We start from the raw sequence: 20,059 nt of genomic DNA on the forward strand, positions 1-20,059 counted from the left end.
GTATCCATTCATTTCTGTATTGTCTGTGACTGCTTTTCCTGCTACAAAAACAGCAGAGTTGAGTAGTCCGTACAGAGGCTGCGTGGCCTGCAGAGGCCAAAGTATTTACTATCTGGCCTTTTATAGAAAAAGTTTGCCGACACCCTGCTCTAGAACAATGCCCGGTATGGTAGATATAAGTAAACCTTTTCATTGTAGTCCTGTGTAATTGTCAGTTAGGCTTAGTGTGTGTGACATAGTTCTAAGGACTTTATAAGGACTCTCTCGTTTAATTCTCATATTAATTCTAGGATGTTGGATTTCCCCCCCCCCCCCCCCACAAACTTGACACCCCCTACTTCTGGGAACGGTACCTTCTAGACCCTCCTTATCCCCAAATGGCTTGACTCCTGGAGCCCACCTGATTAGCCCACAGGAGGCACCATGCTTCTTTTTTCTTTTTTTTGAACTAGAATATTTTAAAATGATTTTCTGAACTAGAATTGAGGTGAGGTTGGGCTCCCGTGGAAGAAGCCGAGGGGCACTGGGCTTAGACGCAAGTGGGTACAAGCAAGCTGGTCCGTGGTGAAAAGGATGACGCTCACAAGCAGAGAGGAGAAAGTATTTGTTGAGTCGTAGGAAGCCCTGGCCAGGTGTTTGCCAGGTGTGTATCGGTGAATGAAACAGACGTTGTTCTTCTGTGGTCTTGTAGGGAAGGCAGACAATACAAAAATTTTTTTAGTGTGATATGCACCATGAAAAAACACCCAGTGTGCGAATATTTGATGTTCTTAATAGGTTTCCTCATCTGTAAGATGGAGCTAAGCGCTATACCTGTGTCGCGGTTTTTGTGAGGATGGAGATGGCGTGAGTGTGTACGGCACACAGAGTTGCTCGATGTGCACTGTCTTCTGCTGTTAGAAGGTAAGTGTGGCAATGACTGTTCGGGACTGGCTGCATCGTGGCACTTAGGACATTGCAGTCACCGGTTGTGGTTTGTGGAGAAGGTTCTCAGGTGAGTTGTGCACAGCCAGCGTTTTTAATATTTCCTAATTTAATGAGGCTCCTGTAGCAAAATGCGAAGTCAGAGAGGTTGTGTGTGTTCAGTGTGGGAGCAGGACGGGAGCTGCCTTCGGGCTGATGGCAGCAGAGCTGGGTTGGTCTTGCTGCGGGAGGGGGGTTGTGCCTGTGTGTACAGGGCAGTGGTGGCAGCTCTGGTTTAGATCACAGTCACCCGGAGAGCTGCAGAATACCCAGGCCTGCCCGCAGAGATTCGAATTCATTCCGTCTGGGGTGAGGCCCTGGCACTGTTTTTGCTTTTGCTGTTTAATTTCTCCAGATGATTCAGCTTGGCAGTCAGGAGTGAGACCCACTCCTGGTGAGAGACAGGCAGGCTCAGGGAGCCAATGGGGCAGAGGCATCGAGCTGGGAGGTGGAGGTAGGCAGTGTCTGTCAGCGATTCAGCACGATCACAGTGGAAGCTGGAAGGGGGCTTTTCATTACCTGGCCAGGGACCTTGGGCTCCATCCTGAGAGCAGAGGGGAGCCTCTGAAGGGCTTTAAGCAGGCAAATGGGGGACTCTCTTGCTGAGATCTGTACTGGAGGATGATTCCTCTAACGAAATGTCGTGAATCAGAGTGAAAGCAGCGAAGAAGTAATTGGAGCCGGCCAGATGATGGGAAGCCCAGGTTTGGTTTCTGTATTCCTCCTACGTGTGTCGCTTAGCAGCGGTGTCTGTCCTTGTAATTGGCCAGCTTGTTGTCTGTATTCCTTCCACTGGGCTGTCAGCTCCTTCAAGGCAGAGAGTAGCTCATTAGGCTCAGCACTTATCGTGTATGAGATACATAATAGATATTTATTGAATGAACTGTGTAGAACTCTAAACTGGACACACAGCCTACTTTGTCTTTTTGTGGCAGTTCTCACAATTTTATATTCCAGGTGCTTCCACACTGTAGCCTTCTAGGGCAATAAATTGCTTTATATCCACGTGACTGTCCCACAGGGAGAATAGAAAGTTGGACAGCATTTAAATGCTGTTAAAAATATGGAGGAGAATGGGAAATAGTATGGTGGTTCCTCAAAAAATTAAAAATAGAATGACCATATTGATCCAGCAATCCCACTTTTGGGTATATACCCAAAAAAATTGAAAGTAGGATCTCAAAGAGATATTTGTACATTCATGTTCATAGCAACATTATTCACAAAAGGTAGAAGCAGTCTAAGTGTCCATCAGTGGATGGATGGATAAACAAAATGTGCTCTGTCCATACAATGGAATATTATTCAGCCTTGAAAAGGAAGGAAATTCTGACACCTGCTCCGACATGGCTGACCCTTGAGGACATTATGCTATGTGAAATAAGCCCAACACAAGAAGGCAAATACTGTATGATTCCACTTATATAAGGCATCTAAAGTAGTCAGATTCATAGAGACAGACAGTAGAATGGTGGTTGCCAGGGGCTGCAGTGGAGAAAGAAACGGAGAGTTGTTGTTTAATGGGTGCAAAGTTTGTTTTGCAAGACGACTAGCGTTCTGAAAGTTGGTTGCACAACAATGTGAATGTACTTAATGAACCGTCCATGTAAAAATGGTTAAGATGGTAAATTATATGGTATGTGTATTTTACCACAATTCAAAACAAAAAAATATGGAGGAACAGTAAATAAAAGGACATATGAAGGGGCTTCCCTGGTGGCGCAGTGGTTAAGAATCCGCCTGCCAATGCAGGGGACATGGGTTTGAGCCCTGGTCCGGGAAGATCCCACAGGCTGCAGAGTAACTAATAAACCCGTGCGCCACAACTACTGAGCCTGCACTGTAGAGCCCGTGAGCCACAACTACTGTAGCCCGTGTGCCTAGAGCCCGTGCTCCGTAACAAGAGAAGCCACCGCAATGAGAAGCCTGTGCACCACAACGAAGAGTAGCCCCCACTCGCCGCAACTAGAGAAAGCCCATGCGCAGCAACGAAGACCCAACACGGCCAAAAATAAATAAATAAATTTATTTTAAAAAAAAAAGGACATATGAAATGCAGAGCAGAGTGCTTATATATGAAGCCATTAACTTCTGTAGAGTTCCACGAGTAAAGGAAAAGTTTTACTGTTAAGACAAACAGTGCTCCCATCGCCCTGAAGCCCTGAAGCCACAATTAAATTCCCCTTCAGAATCTCCTTGAAGCTCTGACCCTTCATTGAGAAATTCGACCTGAGTTAAATATTGCCTAACCTCGTTGTGGGCACTCTAGACTGGTCTCTTATTAACTACCTTGCTGACATCCAGCCAACTTCAGTCTTGCTTGCTTTCTTTGGTAGTGATGCATATAGAATGAGTATAGATGCGGGTAGGATGAATACTTGTTAGGAAACTTTCCCACAGCTGGGGGGGAGGGCTCAAGTTTATTGAGCTGCTTGAGACCTTATCATTGTGACGCCCCTGCTTGACTTCCTCCAGATCCCAAGATCTCAGGCAGACAATGCTGAGAGCAATATTCAGCGATCGAGGATGTGTATTTTTAATTTTTCTCTGCTGTCTTGCCTGTTCTTTGTTTACTGAGCCTTTGAATCTTAGGAAGACCTCTTTTACTGTTTTCAGTCTTTTTTTTTTAAAATAAATTTATTTATTTATTTTTGGCCGTGTTGGGTCTTCGTTTCTGTGCGAGGGCTTTCTCTAGTTGTGGCGAGTGGGGGCCACTCTTCATCGCGGTGCACGGGCCTCTCACTATTGTGGCCTCTCTTGTTTCAGGGCACAGGCTCCAGACGCGCAGGCTCAGTAGTTGTGGCTCACGGGCCTAGTTGCTCCGCGGCATGTGGCATCTTCCCAGACCAGGGCTCGAACCCGTGTCCCCTGCATTGGCAGGCAGATTCTCAACCACTGTGCCACCAGGGAAGCCCCTTCAGTCTTTAAAAGTGGAATTTAATGAAATAATGCCATTTGCAGCACCATGGATGGACCTAGAGATTATCATACTAAGTGAAGTAAGTCAGACAAAGACAAACACCATATGATGTCACTTATATGTGGGATCTAAAATATGACACAAATGAACTTATCTACAAAACAGAAACAGACTCACATAGAGAACAGACTTGTGGTTGCCAAGGGGGAGGGGCGATCGGGGAGGGATGAATTGGGAGTTTGGGGTTAGCAGATGCAAACTATTATATATAGAATGGATAAACAACAGGGTCCTACTGTAGAGCACAGGGAACTATATTCAATATCCCATGATAAACCATAATGGAAAAGAATATGAAAAAGAATATATATGTATAGCCGAATCACTTTGCTGTACAGCAGAAATTAACACAACATTGTAAATCAACTATACTTCAATAAAATTTTTTTAAAAACTACGTAAGTAAATGGGCAGGGCTATGTTCCAATAAAACTTTATTTATAAAAAAATAAATAATAAATCTTCATTCTGATCATTCAAAAAAAGAAAGTGGAATTCAAAAAGGAAAAACAATGATCTTGAAGTACCAATTCTCGATAATTAGAAAATGCCACTTAAGATCCAGAATCAATGGCCCATTGAGTTATTGCTAACTGACTTTAAAAAAGAAATAGAGAAAAAAAAGACTGCCCAGGCGGTAAAAATGCAAGACCCAGAATCTTGGTCATCTGAGCTGTGCAGTGGGGAAAACCAGTAGGAACCTCAGAGTTGTAGTCATGGGTACTTAACTGTTCATATTTGGGGATAGAGTTTGAGGGGAGATGGAACTGTTTTCGATGCAGCACTGGACTTCTGAAGAAATCGTGAGAGCTGATCTGAATGCAGAGCCACAGGTGAGGTGAGGTGGCTCTTTTGTGGTGTCCTGATTTCAGAGAGTGGTAGAAGTGGAATGGTCCATTTACCATGCCATTTTCCAGCGGACAAATATCTTAAATATATAGGGTTTATCATGAAATTGTATTAGACTAATAACTTTTCTGATTAGGAAAACAATACATACACATTAGAGGACATTCAGAAAAGAGTAAAAGAACAAACAAAAATCATTTAAAATCTTGCCATTCAGAAAATGCCTCTGTCTGAAATTTTTTGTATCTATTTTTGGCCTTTTCTTGTCACATGTGATTTTTAAATAAAATTTGGATCAGACTCTAGATGTTGTTTTTCTTTTTCTTTTTATTTATTTTTAATTAAAAAAAAATTTTTTTTTTTTTTTGGCTGCCCCACATGGCTTGTGGGATCTCAGTTCCCTGACCAGGGATTGAACCTGGGCCCTCAGCAGTGAGAGCATGGAGTCCTAATCACTGGATCGCCAGGGAATTCCCTAGATGCTGTTTTTTCATTTTTATTATTTAAAAAAAATTTTTTTTTTACCACGCAGCATGCGGGATCCTAGTTCCCCAACCAGGGATCGAACCCGTGCTCCCTGCAGTGGAAGCACGGAGTCCCAACTGCTGGACCACCAAGGAAGTCCCTAGAGGCTGGTTGTAAATAACAGCTTTGTTCAGATACAGTTTACGTACTGTGCGGTTCACCTGCCTGAAGTGTACAATTCAGTGGTCTTTAGCGTAGTCACGGCTGTGCACCCATCACCACAGTCCACTTGAGAGAAGACTTTGCACCTCCCCCAAGAAAAACCCTGCACCCGTTAGTAGTCACTCACTCTTCATTCCACCCCACTGGATCCCCCCTTCCTTCCATCCCAGCCCTACCACTAATTTACTTTCTGTCTCTATAGATTGGCCTATTCCAGACATTTCATGTAAATGAAATCGTACAGTATGTGGTCTTCTGTGTCTTTAATTTAACATAGAGCTTTGAAGGCTCATCCATGTTGTAGTCTGTATCAGAGTTTCCTTTTATTGACAAATAACATCCCATTGTATGGCTATACTATGTTTTGTTTATCCATTCCTCAGTTGATAGACATTTGAGTGGTTTCCACTTTTTGTCTGTTATGAACAATGCTGCTGTGAACATTCGTGTGCAAGTCTAACCATTTGGGACCTCATAGTTTCTTCTAAGTTTGCAGGAAGTTCTTACAAAAACAGCTTCCACATCTCTTATTTCCTTAAAGTAAATTTATAAAAGTAGAATTGCTGACTGCAAGGACCTTACGTTTTACAGCCCTTGTCAGATGGTGTCTAGGAAGACTGCATTAACTCTCTGTAATTGCTTCAGCGTTGTTAGCCTACGTGTGATCGGTGATCGTTTATTTAATATCACGTGCTATAAAATGAGAGTCCATGGAGTGTTGAAAAGACGGTATCCCTGCCATCAAGATGCTTATGTTCACGTTTAGACCAGATGGGCAGATACAGATCCAAGGGTATTTGGTAGGCAAGGTTATGTGCATTATGTGGAGAGAAAAAGAGACTGGTTAGATAAAGTGAACATTTGCCTGCCCAGGATGAGATTCACACAGACATAACCATTAAGCAATTTTTTACACCTAAAAGTTAAAAAAAAAAAGAAGAAAAAAGTTAATGGAACCAAACTCTGGCCTAGGGACCTGTTAGTCCAAAGTCATAAATCCTCTGGACTACAGAGTCGGAACCTTGACCCCGTTGTTCAGGAGAGTCAGATGTCAGCACAGTGTGGCCTGTTGACTTTGCGGCCCATCTGACCTGGATCCAGCTGCCTCCCAACCTGTGCCGCTTCATCGTTTCTTTAGATTCCTTGGGACTTCTAAACAGCATCCACTTTTGGCCCTGTTTCTCATGCTTTTATATTCAGAAAAGTACTACTTCAAGACTGTAACATCAGCAAGGAGTTCAGTGAAATAGCTGAACATGGGGGAGAATAGTCCAGCCTCCTCAGCCTTCCCCCATTGACGCTGACACTGGCATGTTTTCATCCCCAACATAACCACCAAATTCCACAAAAAGCAGTTGACTAATCTTGATTTGGAAAGATCATTCATTTGTAAAATTAGAGGTGGGAAAGTTACAGCAGATCTTTCAGCATGCTTCTTTTAAGCAACTGTTAACGCAGAAGCTATTTACAGGGCCATATATTTTTTTTTTAACTACTGAGAATCAAACTTTTGAGGCTAAACCATACTACATGGCAGATTGCATTTCCTAATCCATTGCACCCATTTTTATTACAAACTCTTTCTCTGCATAGGTAACCGGCAGAGAGTGCTGTGCTCCTATCAGGAAGCTGCGCCTGGCAAACGCAAGTTTGAGAAAACGGAAACCTCTTTTTTCTTTGCAGCCGTAACAAGATGTCTGACAAGAAGCATATAGCTGCCAGAGCTTCCCTTACTGAGCAACTGATGTCTAAAAGGAATTTTGAGGATCTGGGCAACCACCTCACTGAGCTAGAAACTCTGCGTGTGACTCCGGAGCATCTCCAGGAGACAGGTGTGGTCAGGGCTGTGTACAGAGTCCTCAAAAACTGCCCCACGGCGGCTTTGAAAAAGAAAGCCAAGTGTTTGCTGTCAGAATGGAAAGCTCTGTATAAGGATGCTCGCTGCAAGCCCCGGGGCAGCCCTAAACTATTTCCTCCAGGTGGAAATAAAGAAGAAAATCAAGGACTTTCTCCTGACCCAAATCAGGATGAGATACGGGGCAGCTCCCGCTGTCATTCTCTGCACGCATCCCAAGATGTTGCAGGAGCTGTTGAAAGGATCGTGCCAGAAAATAGCCCTGGTGGAGCGGAGCCTAAGGCAGCGCATCTCAGGGCCGGTGACCCTCAATCCCCCGACGAGAGAGCGAGTGAGCAGCCAGATCCTGCAGCGCCCGTGAGAGCCAGATGCACAGAGCTGCTGTATGAAGCTCTGACTAGTCCTTCCACAGAGCAGCCCAGAGCCGATCTGTGGCACAAGTTTGCACGAGAAATCGAAGAGCACATTTTTACCCTTCACTCCAAGAACCTCAAAAAATATAAAACTTGCATCCGAAGCAAAGTTGCCAATCTGAAAACCCCCCACAAGTCTCACTTACAGCAAAACTTGCTCTCTGGGACCATGTCTCCAAGGGAATTTGCCGAAATGACCGCCATGGAAATGGCCAGCCACGAACTGAAGCAGTTGAGAGCCTCCTACACGGAATCTGGCATACAGGAACATTACCTGCCCCAAGTGGTGGAGGGCACGCCGACCAAGAAAATAAAGTGCCGACGCTGCGAGAAATTCAATTGCCAGGTCACCGTCATCGCCAGGGGGACACTCTTCCTTCCAGGTTGGGTGCAGAATTCAAGCCCAGATGAAGAAATGATGACCTATGTAATCTGCAATGAATGTGGGGAGCAGTGGTACCATAGCAAGTGGGAGTGCTTGTAATTGTAATAAATGTTCTCTTAACAGATAACTGGAGTGATCCCTTTTATTCATACTACCCTTTTACGCTTGTTTTTAAAATCTTGTACACACTATTTTTTTTTAATTGAGGTATAGTTAATTTATATATATATATAAAATAACCTATAATGGAAACATATATGTATATTCTTTTTCAGATTCTTTTCCATTATAGGTTTTTAGAAGATACTGAGTATAGTTTCCAGCGCTCTACAGTAGGTCCTTGTTGTTTATCTATTTTATATATAGTAGTGTGTTAGACACACTACTCTCAAAACTATCCTACGAAGAAGGAAAGAAGGTTGTTTGCTGAAGCTCACACCACGGTCACTAAAAGTTGATAGTTTGGGGAAGGAGAGTAGACGCCTGTTTGCATTGTGCTTAGTGGCTACTTAGTACTTTGCTGTACTCTGAGTATGCTTGGGAACAGCTTAGCATAAGCTAGGAGCCCGTTAGAAATGCAGACTCTCCCGCCCCGTGCTGCTGAATCTGCATCTGCATTTTGGCAGGATCCCCAGGTGATCCTGTTCAAGGTCATTGGAGAAGTGCTGCTTCTGCAGTAGGCCTGTAGTTCCCAGCACTGGCTGCATATTAGCAGGATCTGGGGAGCTTTGAAAACCCACAGAGCTGAGGACCCACCCTGGGACAACTACATCTGGATCTGTGGGATGCAGCCCAGGCATCAACATTTTGGTTTTAATTCCTCAAGTTATTTTAAGATGCAGTCAGAATTGAGAACTACTCATCCATAGGCTCTCACTTGATCCTTTTGTCACCTTTAAGAAAAGAAAGTTATTCTATACACTTCACAGTTGAGGAAACATCCACAGAGGTGCCATGACTCGCCCCAGTGACACACCATAAATAGTCAAACCTGAACTGCTGCCGGATTTTCTTCCTTCCAGTTCCCTGTCCGAGACCGCTTCAGTATTGACTTCTGAGAAATACAGTCCTGGAGATGTGGAACTAAATGAATCGTGTCTTCAAGCGCTAACATTGGGGAACAAGAGCTTTGTTATCGTCCCCTCTCTTTTCTCTTCTCACTTTACAGGTCTCCCGTGGACCCTGAAATTACCCTGTGACGAATCCCACGGTTAGAATCTTATTGCCAGTCCTCTTGCTCAGTCGAAGGAGTCACGTATTTGTTGCCTTCACACAAGTTCCCCAGGGTTTATAAACTCTTTATGACATTAGGTTTCTGATGGTAGGGAGTCTTCATGTTATCAGGGGTTAGGTCTGTAGGGGAGGGGGAAAAAACCTGTAGCTGGGACCCCGAAAATTAGACTGACGAAAGACAGATTAACCAGAGAAAAGTAGTTTATATGTGCAGCACGCATACCCGCAGGAGAAATTCGGTGATGCGTAACTCAAAGGGATGGTTAGAACTTGGGCTTATACAGCATTTTAAGAAAGAACAGTACGTTTGTAGAGAAGTAACAAGACAAAGGAAAAGGGCTTTAGGCTTTTAGTGGCAGCAAACTCTGGGAAGGTGAATTTGTGTGTGTGTGTGAGGGGGGGGTGGAAACTAATGGAAGACAGTGGTCATTTAGTAAGGTTTGTTTGTGTAGGCCCTTTCCGGTGCCATCTTGCCTCCAGTGATGAGGTATTTACCCCCTTCCTGGTAGGGAATTCACAAGGGGAATTTGTGTTCTGTTTTCAGGCAGGTAGCCGGAGGGCAGAGAGCTCATCCTGTGTTTGCTTTTTCTCATTTGCTTTCAGCTCCGAATGATCCTTATTGCCATTATATTTTGGGGGTGGCACGCTCTGAACCCCTTTAGGTCAGAATTTCTTTTGTAATAACTGGCATTAACCTCTCAGAGGAAGTCCATTGCCTCAGCCTTTGAATCTACCAAGGTTTCTCTAATAAACGAAGAGGAAATTACTTCTTCAAGGCCTTTGTTAACGGTGTTTAACCAATCTGCATAATGTTTAAACACAACAAGGCTTCTGTGTGATTTTTTTCTTTTTAAAAAAATTCATAGAATTTTACTTTTTATAGTTTTAACTATAGTTTGTGAGTTGTCTACCAAACTACACATTTTCACCAGTTCTTTTCTCCTCACTCTAAGTTCTTTTGCTAGAGCTCAGAATGTAATGTACAGCTTACCTGCCTCATGACTGAATTCTGTCAAAGGTGCAGGAAACGAAAATACGTTGTTCGTGTTTTCAAATGGTTTTGAAGAAATGGGCTTGAGGCCATCAATTATCAATTCTATTTTGATACCTTCGTCCCTGTGGCTTCCCAGGGCTGCCTATTATGATGTAACAGTCTTTTAAAGAAAAACTTGCAAAGTCACCTAAAACTTCAAGTTTCACAAAGTGTGGTTTCATGTGACTTGGAATGATCTTAAAAACTATTCAGTGGTTATAAAAGAGCACAGCACATGAAAACCATGTGTTATTAGTTCATGTCAGTGTTTGTTTTTTGGTTTAGGGTTTTTGGGTGTGTTTTGGGGGGTGGGTTTTTTTTGGGGTTTTTTGGTAGTTTTTATTTTTACTGGACTTTTGCAAACTAAATTTGCAGACAAATAAAAGCACTTGAAATGGAAATTCCTTTACTCTCCAAGATATAAAAATCTGGGTAGTCTTCCTCCTTTTGTATCAACTTTGTCAGTGACTTTTGCAACTATAGATAGGAAAACAGTAATCTGGTTTGTTTTTTTTTTAGTCAATGAGAGAGCACTACATTTTTTAAGTATAGATAATAATTCTTTTATATCCTATGCTTATTTCCTAAAAAGAAAGGGTTTTTGTTGTTGTTTTGTTTTTAAGTGCTCAAGAGGTAAAGGATCTTTCATTTCACTTAAAATCATTTTTACAAGAACAGCAAGTACATAGACCCCAGGATGGGAGGGTGCCTGACACAGACAAGGCACAGCAAGAGTCCACCAGAGCTGAAGCACAGTGGCAAGGGGAAGAAGGATGAGAGGTGAAGTCCAAGAGCCATCGGGTTCATGAGGGCCCTTGTCGGTCATGATAAGGACTTTGGGATTTTTCCAAGCCTGATAGGAAGCCATGGAAGCTAAGGGGTTGGTAGTGATAAGACTTGAATGACCTTTAGGAAGCATCCCTCTGGCTGTTGTGTTAAGTTAGATGAGGAGGGAAGCAAGGACAGATGCAGGGACACCAGTTACGTGGCTGTAGCAATGGTTCAAATGTCATTTAACTGGTTTCAAACGAGTACACAAAGACTGGTCTCCCTGCATCCTTATAGTTGACAAAGTCCTTGGTGATGGGGTTGAGGACACACTACCCCCAAATCTGGCACTTTGGCATAGTGAATATTTTAAGCTGAAGCAATTTGAGAAACTGTAGGTGCAGGAAGGCCTCTCTGACCTTCCCCTGAGGGAGGTCATAAGACCCTCAAGTGAGAGGTGCCCTCCCCAGACCGAGGAAAGCAGCATCCTTACCTCTGCAGATGGAGGGATGCTGGAGGGAATCGCAGTGAACAGGTCTTGCTGGGTTTCCCCCAGTTGACTACCCTTAGCTCCACATTTTCCCACAACTTTCCACTCTTCATCAAACCTAGTATAGAAACACCCAGGTGTAACTGTTTCTTTGGGTGTTCACTTCCTTATAAAGGCTCCCAGGTCAGATAAAATTTACATTACATAAATGTGTGCTTTCTTCTTTTTTAAAAAAATTTTTATTGGAGTATATTTGATTTACAGTGTTGTGTTAGTTTCAGGTGTACAGCAAAGTGAATCAGTTATACATATATCCACTCTTTTTTAGATTCTTTTCCCATAAAGGTCATTACAGAGTATTGAGTAGAGTTCCCTGTGCTATACAGTAGGTCCTTATCAGTTATCTATTTTATATATAGTAGTGTGTATATGTCAATCCCAATCTCCCAATTTATCCCTCCCCCCACCAACCCCCTGGTAACTGGAAGTTTGTTTTCTACATCTGTAACTCTATTTCTGTTCTGTAGATAAGTTCATTTGTACCTTTTTTAAAAAATTAATTAATTTATTTATTTGGCTGCACCGGGACTTAGTTGCGGCACGTGGGATCTTCGTTGCAGCGTGCAGGATCTTCGTCGTGGCGTGCGGGATCTTTAGTTGCAGCATGCGGGCTCTTATTTGCGGCATGCGGGATCTAGTTCCTGACCAGGGATCGAACCCGGGCCCCCTGCATTGGGAGCGTGGAGTCTTAACCGCTGGACCACCAGGGAAGTCCCTATACCCATTTTTTTAGATTCCACATATAAGTGATATCATATGATATTTGTCTTTCTCTGTCTGACTTACTTCATTCAGGATGACAATCTCTAGGTCCATCCATGTTGCTGCAAATGGCATTATTTTGTTGTTTTTTCTGGCTGAGTAATATTCCACTGTATATATGTACCATATCTTCTTTATCCATTCCTCTGTTGATGGACATTTAAGTTGCTTCCGTGTCCTGGCTATTGTAAATAGTGCTGCAATGAACATTGGGGTGTGTATATCTTTTCGAATTATGGTTTTCTCCGGATATATACCCAGTAGTGGGATTGCTGGATCATATGGTAGCTCTATTTTTAGTTTTTTAAGGAACCTCCATACTGTTGTCCATAGTGGCTGCACCAATTTACATTCCCACCAACAGTGCAAGAGGGTTCCCTTTGCTCCACACCCTCTCCAGCATTTATTGTTTGTAGATTTTTTGATGATGGCCATTCTGACCAGTGTGAGGTGATACCTCATAGTAGTTTTGATTTGCATTTCTCTGATAATTGGTGATGTTGAGCATCTTTTCATGTGCGTTTTGGCCATCTGTATGTCTTCTTTGGAGAAATGTCTATTTAGATCTTCTGCCCATTTTTTGATTGTTTTTTTTTTTGATATTGAGCTGCATGAGCTGTTTGTATATTTTGGAGATTAATCCCTTGTCGGTTGCTTCATTTGCAAATATTTTCTCCCATTCTGTGGGTTGTCTTTTTGTTTTGTTTATGGTTTCCTTTATTGTGCAAAAGCTTTGAAGTTTCATTAGGTCCCATTTGTTTATTTTTGTTTTTATTTCCATTACTCTAGGAGGTGGATCGAGAAAGATCTTGCTGTGATTTATGTCAAAGAGTATCTGGCATTACATTTAGGTCTTTAGTCCATTTTGAGTTTATTTTTGTGTACGGTGTTAAGGAATGTTCTAATTTCATTCATTTACATGTAGCTGTCCAGTTTTCCCAGCCAAGTGTGCTTTCTTCTTGTTAATCTGTCTTTTGTCGCACAGCCCCAACCAAGAACCTAGATGGTTAGGAGAAAAAAGATTTTTTTCCTTCCCTACATTGGCAGTTTTGCAAATGGATGTTTCATAAAACACAACCAACCCTGAATTCCCAACCCATGGCCTATAATAAAAAATAACAAACAGCACAGAAATTCAGCACAGTATAGCCTGGATCCTGGTTGCCATGGTTATGGGTGATACCTGCACAGGGCATAAACATCAGTTGTTATACCTGAATGTAGAAGGGCTCTCTTCATGGGATTTCACACATCACTGTCCTTTTGTCCATGTTACTTTTTTTTTAGACTAGAAATTGGATACAGTTGCAGCTCTGTCTCTTCTCTGAGCACTTCCTGTGATGAGAGGTTCCTTTCATTCCCTGTCACCATCTCTAAACACGGGTCGGGAAGCCTGCAGCTGGCAGGGCTCCACTGCCTTTGCAAGGGTTGCGCCTTCATCTTTTAGGTCAGATTTGCTTTGTTATTTATAGCTTCCGAGTAAATGCAAAATATTTTACTAAAATATTCTTACATCCCTCAGAGGTATTTACTGTAAATACCTAGATTATAAAAAGTGCCTTCTTGGGGCTTCCCTGGTGGCGCAGTGGTTAAGAATCCGCCTGCCAGTGCAGGGGACACGGGTTTGAGCCCTGGTTTGGGAAGATCCCACATGCCGCGGAGCAGCTAAGCCCGTGCACCACAACTACTGAGCCTGCGCTCTAGAGCCCGTGAGCCACAACTACTGAGCCTGCGTGCCACAACTACTGAAGCCTGTGCGCCTAGAGCCCATGCTCTGCAAGAAGAGAAGCCACCGCAATGAGAAGCCGATGCACCGCAAAGAAGAGTAGCCCCCGCTCGCCGCAGCTAGAGAAAGCCCACGTGCAGCAACGAGGACCCAATGCAGCCAAAAATAAATATAAATTAAATAAATAAATTTAAATAAATAAATAAAAGGTGCCTTCTTGCTTTCAGAAGAGCCCACAATCTGAAGGGAGAACTGATGACAACTTCATATAATCCCATTTATATTATTATTTAAAATTAGGTTTCCAGAGATGTTACTAAGCTTTACCAGAAATGCTATGCCGTAATGATTGCACATTGCTTTACACTCTGCCAAGTGCTGGGGGCCAAGAGATGAGCTAGATGCCATCCCAGGCCTCAGGACCCACAAAATGCAGGTGACATAGCCACAATCATTTTACAGTTCAAGAACTATAAGAGAGACAGACTGTAGAGGCAGAGGTGCAGGGGACCCAGGAGGATCAGGGGAGGCTTTACAAAGGCTGTGACCCTAAGGGTAAATCTTGAGATGAAGTAAGCCAGGCAAAGAAAGCCGAGACGATGTTCCATCACTGGACTTGCTAGATTCCTGGCACTTTATATACAGCATCTCAGTTAAGTTTCACAACTACCCAGCCAGCACTTTAGAGATGAGAAAACTGAGGCTGAGAGACATTAAGTTACTTGCCCAAGGGTACACGGAGACAAAGCCAGGACTATTCATAATGAACAGGTGGGGTTTTTTGGTTTTATTTTTGCATATCAGTTTGCTTCCAGAAACATCCAGTCTTCCTGTTAATTCCATGCAAGTTACAACTGTTTTTCAATTGTGGTTTGTTTTTCCAATGACAGGAGTGTGTGGTTTGCAGACTACACCTCAGCGCAGTGCTATGCACGCTTCCCTCTGTGGAGAGATCAGCCAGGAACGCTTGGCAGTGGTTGCCGGCTCTCCTGGCACAGGGAAACCTTCCCGAACCTTCTTGTGGCACCCATGTGATTTACCTGATGTTCTGAAAAGTAAGTGATTTTTAAAATACTTAAATTTAAACATATGAAAACATGTAGTTTTAAAGTGACATGCATATGTTTTTTATGAATTTGAAGACTAAGTATATAAATGCAGTTTCAAATGCCATTTCCTATAAAATATAGTGGCCTTTACATTTTCATTCTCTTTCTTTATGACCTAGGGAAACTATATGATACAGATAATCAATTTTGACAAAAGAGGCAGGCTGTTTTGCATCCTTTGTTAAATTATCACAGACATCCGTGCTGGACAGTGAAAAAAAACAGAATTAAAATAAATTTGTTGGATATGTTCTTGCTTTCTTTTAAAAATATAAACAAGGTACAAATAGGAGTAGGTTCTAAGTAGTTGTTAGTCTTTTTCATATGATGACATACATTTTAAAAAAATCGAAAGCAGCCATGGAAAAGTTACAGATCTGATTAATAAGCAAATGAAAACATGGCCCATTCAAAAACTTCTTATTTTTGGAATATATTCAGTTTCAAAATGTATATAAACAGAGAGAGCTCCCAGCGGTTGCTTTTAAATAATCAAAATGGGATCATAATAGGCTAATTTCACCTCTGTGGGTGGAAACAAAAAATTCAGAGATTTCCAAGGGTGCCCGGGAAGGCCTCCGTCAGCTGAAGTAGACCTTCGCCCATGTCCGAGGGGAAAGAACTCCCATGTGTCAGTGGTCTATGTGTTGGCGTCTCTGAGTCTACTAGGCCATCTGGTCTGGTCTTTAGTGTCTCCTCAGACTGAGGACTTCCATCTCTGCAGAGTTTTTTCATGCAACAGATGGACTTTTACCCGCTAGCTTTCTGAAACCTCAACAATGGCTGAGCAGAAAGTTTCCAAACATCTTAGTGGATTTTGATACCATTTTTACATGAGACGGTGGCTCAAGGGCTTGGGGGTTTCTTTCGGGGGAGTGATGAAAATGTTCAAAAATTGATTGTGGTGATGGTTGCCCAACTCTGCCAATATGCTAAACACCGTTGAATTATACCCTATTTTAATTATACCCTATTTTAATTCTGTGGTCTGTGAATTATATCTCAATAAAGCTATTAAAAAAATCATATGGACTGAGGGAGGGAATTGGAGACAGGATCTCTGCTGGATATTTATCTCAGTGAGTCGTTCTAAACCTTTAGTATCCCAATTATGCATACATATTATCGAGAAATACTGGCAGGCTTCCTCAAAGGGGCCTTCTGGGAGGCGCCCTCCCAGCTCATACTGACAGCCATCCAGCAGGCAGTGGCCTCTATCCAGGCAGTGTGCTGGGCCCTGGCCTCTGCATTTCTGTGTAGAAGCCCCTCCCTCTTTCAGGCACACAACAAACAGGGCTAAAGCTTCCATCCACAATCATTGCCCCTTCTTTTTCTTCCCTGTTTCTCAAGCCACAGATTTGAGCTACACTATCAATGACATCAAGCCCCTGGAACATAGCAAATCATGTAGAATCAACCCAGAGCAGTTGCCATTTATGTCTCTGGTTAGATCTGCACTCAGAAAAGAAACAGCAGATAAAATCAGCCCTAGACCCTTGCTACTCACAGTGTGGCCCAGGCATCAGCGGCATCAGCATCACCTGGGAGCAAATACAGAAACGGGAGCCCCATCCCGGACCTATTGACTCCAAATCTATCTCTTCACAAAGCTCTCAGTGATTCTAGTGCATGTTACTGCTTGTGAAATGCTGACTCATCCTCAGGAACTGGGCCTATGAACTCTGCCTTCCTGCTTATATCTTTGGATGAAATGCCCGAGTTCCTAGCCAGCACTGGACTTTCCACTTGTCTCGGTTACCAGCCACCTCCACCCTCCATGTTGCTAAATCCAAGCGACAATTCTCAGCCCTGAAACCTATCAGCAGCAGTTGACACACTGGCTTCCTTCTTGAGAACACCTTTTTCCATGTGGCTTGCAGTAGGTTGTGCTTTCTCTGGTTTTCCCTCTAACTGGCCACTCCATCTCAATGTTATTTGCTGCTTCCTTGTTATTTTCCTGACCTCTTAATTTTGGAGTGTCCAGAATTTAGTCCTTGGACACCTTGGATATCTACACTCATTCCTTTGTTGACTTATCTAGTTCCATGGCTTTCTGTAGCATTTATGCTGATGACTTCCCTTCCTTATCTTCAGGCTAGCATCTCTCCTCTGAATTCCAGGCCCATAAGTCTAACAGCCTACTTGAAAAGTCTATTTGGATGTCTAATAAGCATCTCACCCTTAACATGTTTAAAATCAAGCTTCTGATCTTCTCTCCAGTACTGCTCGTCCACTTAACGGCAACTCCATACTTGCATAACTTGAGCTAAAAACCTTGGAGGCATGCAGGATTGATACCTTTCTTTCTCTCACATCGAACTTCCAAGCAGTCAACAAATCCTATTGGCTGCATTCCAAATATATATCCAGAAGCCCAACTTAAAAATGGGCGAAAGATTTGAATACACACTTCACCAAAGAAGATGAAATAAGATACAGGGATGGCCAATAAGCACAGGAAAAGATGCCCAACGTCATTAGTCATCAGGGAAATGCAAATCAAAACCAGCACAAGATACCACTTCATACCCACTAGGATGGCTATGATAAAAAGAGTCAGAAAATAACAAGTGTTGGCGAGGATGTGGAGAAATTGGAAGCTTTGTGCACTGCTGGTGGGAATGTAAAATGGTGCAGCCACTTTGGAAAATAGCTCGGCAGTTTCTTAAGAAGTTACACAAAAATTTACTACACGACCCAGCAATTCCACACCTTGGTATATATCCAAGAGAAATAAAAACATACATCCACACAAAGACTTGTATGTAAATGTTCATAGCAGTATAATTCGTAATAGTCAAAAAAGTGGAAACAACCCAAATGTCCATCAACTGGTGAATGGATAAACAAAATACGGTCTGTCCATTCAAAGAAATACTGTTCAGTAATACAAAGGAATGAAGTACTGATACATGCTGTAGCAAGGATGCACTTTCAAAACATTTCCTAAGTGAAGGAAGCCAGTCACAAAAGACCACACTTTCTCTGAGTCCATTTATATGAACTGTCCAGAATAGGCAAATCCATAGAGATAGAAAATAGATGAGTAGTGGCCGGGGGCTGGGAGTGGGACTGGGAATTGTCTGCCAGTGGGCACAAGGGATCCAACCAGGGTGATGGAAATGTTCTGCAATTGGACTGTGGTGATGGCTGCACAAACTCTCTAGCAATCATTGAACTGTGCACTTAAAATGAGTGAATTTTGTTGTATGTAAATTATACTTCATTAAAGCTGTTAAAAATATCCAGAATCTGACCACATTATGTTCTCTGCCACCATCCTGCATCTCAGCCATCATCCCCCACTTGGATGACCACAGTACTTGCTAAGTGGTTGCCTGACTTCCACTCTTGTCCCCTAGGTATATTTCCAGTACAACAGCCAGAGTGATGCTGGGAAATGTGCACATCAAATCATGTCACCCTTCCACCCAAAACTCTCTGTTGGTTCCTGGCTCCAAGAGAAAGGCAAAGTCTTTAAAGCCTTACCTATCTGGCCCCTCTGCTACCTTTCCTCGACTTTTTCCTTACTTTCCCAACTCAACTACCACTTCCCTCCTTGCTGCGTCCTGCACTCAGTCACACTGGCCTCCTTGCTAGTCCTTGACTGTGCCAGGCACATGCCTGCCACAGGACCTTTGCATGAGCTGTTGCTTCTGCCTGGAATACTCTTACTCCAAATTCCCAACAACTAAACCAACCTTTCTCAAGCCCTAGGTCAAATGTCATCTTGGGCAGTGAAGTTTCCCTGGCTGTTTATTACGTTTCCTAGCACCCTTTCTGATTTTTTTTTTCCGTAGAGCTTATTCACCATTTAAATACAATGCCTTGCTTATTTATATGGTCTATTGTCTGCTTCCCCCCTCCCCCCAACTAAATTGTACACTCCATGGGGGTCAGGGATTTTTGCCTTTTTGGTTCACAACTTATCCCCAGCCCCTAGGACAGTTTCTGGCACATAGAAAGCCCTCAACAAATATTTGTTGAAATTATGTGCTTAAGAAAACCAGAAGAGCCAGGAATATAACCTATCAATACATACGTACATTTAAACGAAGGATTAAAAACAAGTTTAGAGGGAGTGATTGTAGTTTACAATAGGCAAAACAATTTCAGAGTGGAGTGAATGGAGAATTGGAAAAGAGAGCATTTTTTTTCCTGGAATATTTTCGAGCTTTTCTTTCCCATGTAGTGTCTTTGAGTGGGCATCAGATATACCATCAAGTATTAGGCCACGTGCTCAAACTAGCGTACAATTGTCCAGTTGTCTTATAACCTTTCCCTTTATTTAGCATTTTCCATTTTCATGTTCCATAGCATTGTCACCAGATATAAATAAGGAAAAGGAGATCAAAAACAAAATTCTGTTTGTTCACTGTTTTACTTGCCAGAAGACCCTACAAATATTTGATAAGGAATGGAATTTAAAGAGTTGCTTGGTGATTTCCTTATTGTTTTAACTTAATTATCTATGCATTACAGACTGTACTTGGCTGTATGTCAATAATTTTAAAAGTGGCTCTTTGAAAATAATCATCCCCAAATCATATATAAATACCCTATTTGCAACTTAAGAGTTTTTTTTAAGCTTATGTGTGTTTATTTTTTGTTACAATTCAGTGGTTTTTAGTGTTTTCAAAAGTTGTACAACCATCACCATTATCTAATTTCAGAACATTTTCATCACCCCCAAAAAGGAACCCTGTACCCATTAGCAGTCCCTCCTCATTCCCCCTCCCTCCAGCC

The 20,059-nt window shown here is 42.6% G+C and overlaps 2 protein-coding genes across 4 annotated transcripts in view; both read left to right on the top strand.

Moving 5' to 3' along the window:
• Window positions 1–789: 789 nt before the first annotated feature.
• On the top strand, window positions 790–8,243 carry TCEANC (transcription elongation factor A N-terminal and central domain containing). 3 transcript variants are annotated; one of them, XM_036839797.1, is made up of 2 exons: window positions 790–903; window positions 7,073–8,243. In XM_036839797.1, the coding sequence occupies exon 2, from the start codon at window positions 7,173–7,175 to the stop codon at window positions 8,229–8,231; it is 1,059 nt and encodes a 352-aa protein (XP_036695692.1). In that variant the 5' UTR covers window positions 790–903; window positions 7,073–7,172; the 3' UTR covers window positions 8,232–8,243. The 3 variants fall into 3 exon arrangements, with proteins under 3 accessions (XP_036695692.1, XP_036695693.1, XP_036695694.1); XM_036839798.1 differs by having other exon boundaries at window positions 801–903; window positions 7,163–8,243; XM_036839799.1 differs by having other exon boundaries at window positions 864–994; window positions 7,163–8,243.
• Window positions 821–20,059, top strand: part of RAB9A (RAB9A, member RAS oncogene family) — a 53,716-nt gene continuing 34,477 nt past the window's right edge. Inside the window, exons 1-2 of the mRNA XM_036839802.1 lie at window positions 821–903; window positions 15,095–15,259. The gene's annotated coding sequence lies outside the window, so the exon portion shown is untranslated. The remainder of the gene's footprint in view (window positions 904–15,094; window positions 15,260–20,059) is intronic.

Source organism: Balaenoptera musculus, chromosome X (genome assembly GCF_009873245.2).
Source record: "Balaenoptera musculus isolate JJ_BM4_2016_0621 chromosome X, mBalMus1.pri.v3, whole genome shotgun sequence".
Classification (NCBI taxonomy): Eukaryota; Metazoa; Chordata; class Mammalia; order Artiodactyla; family Balaenopteridae; genus Balaenoptera; species Balaenoptera musculus.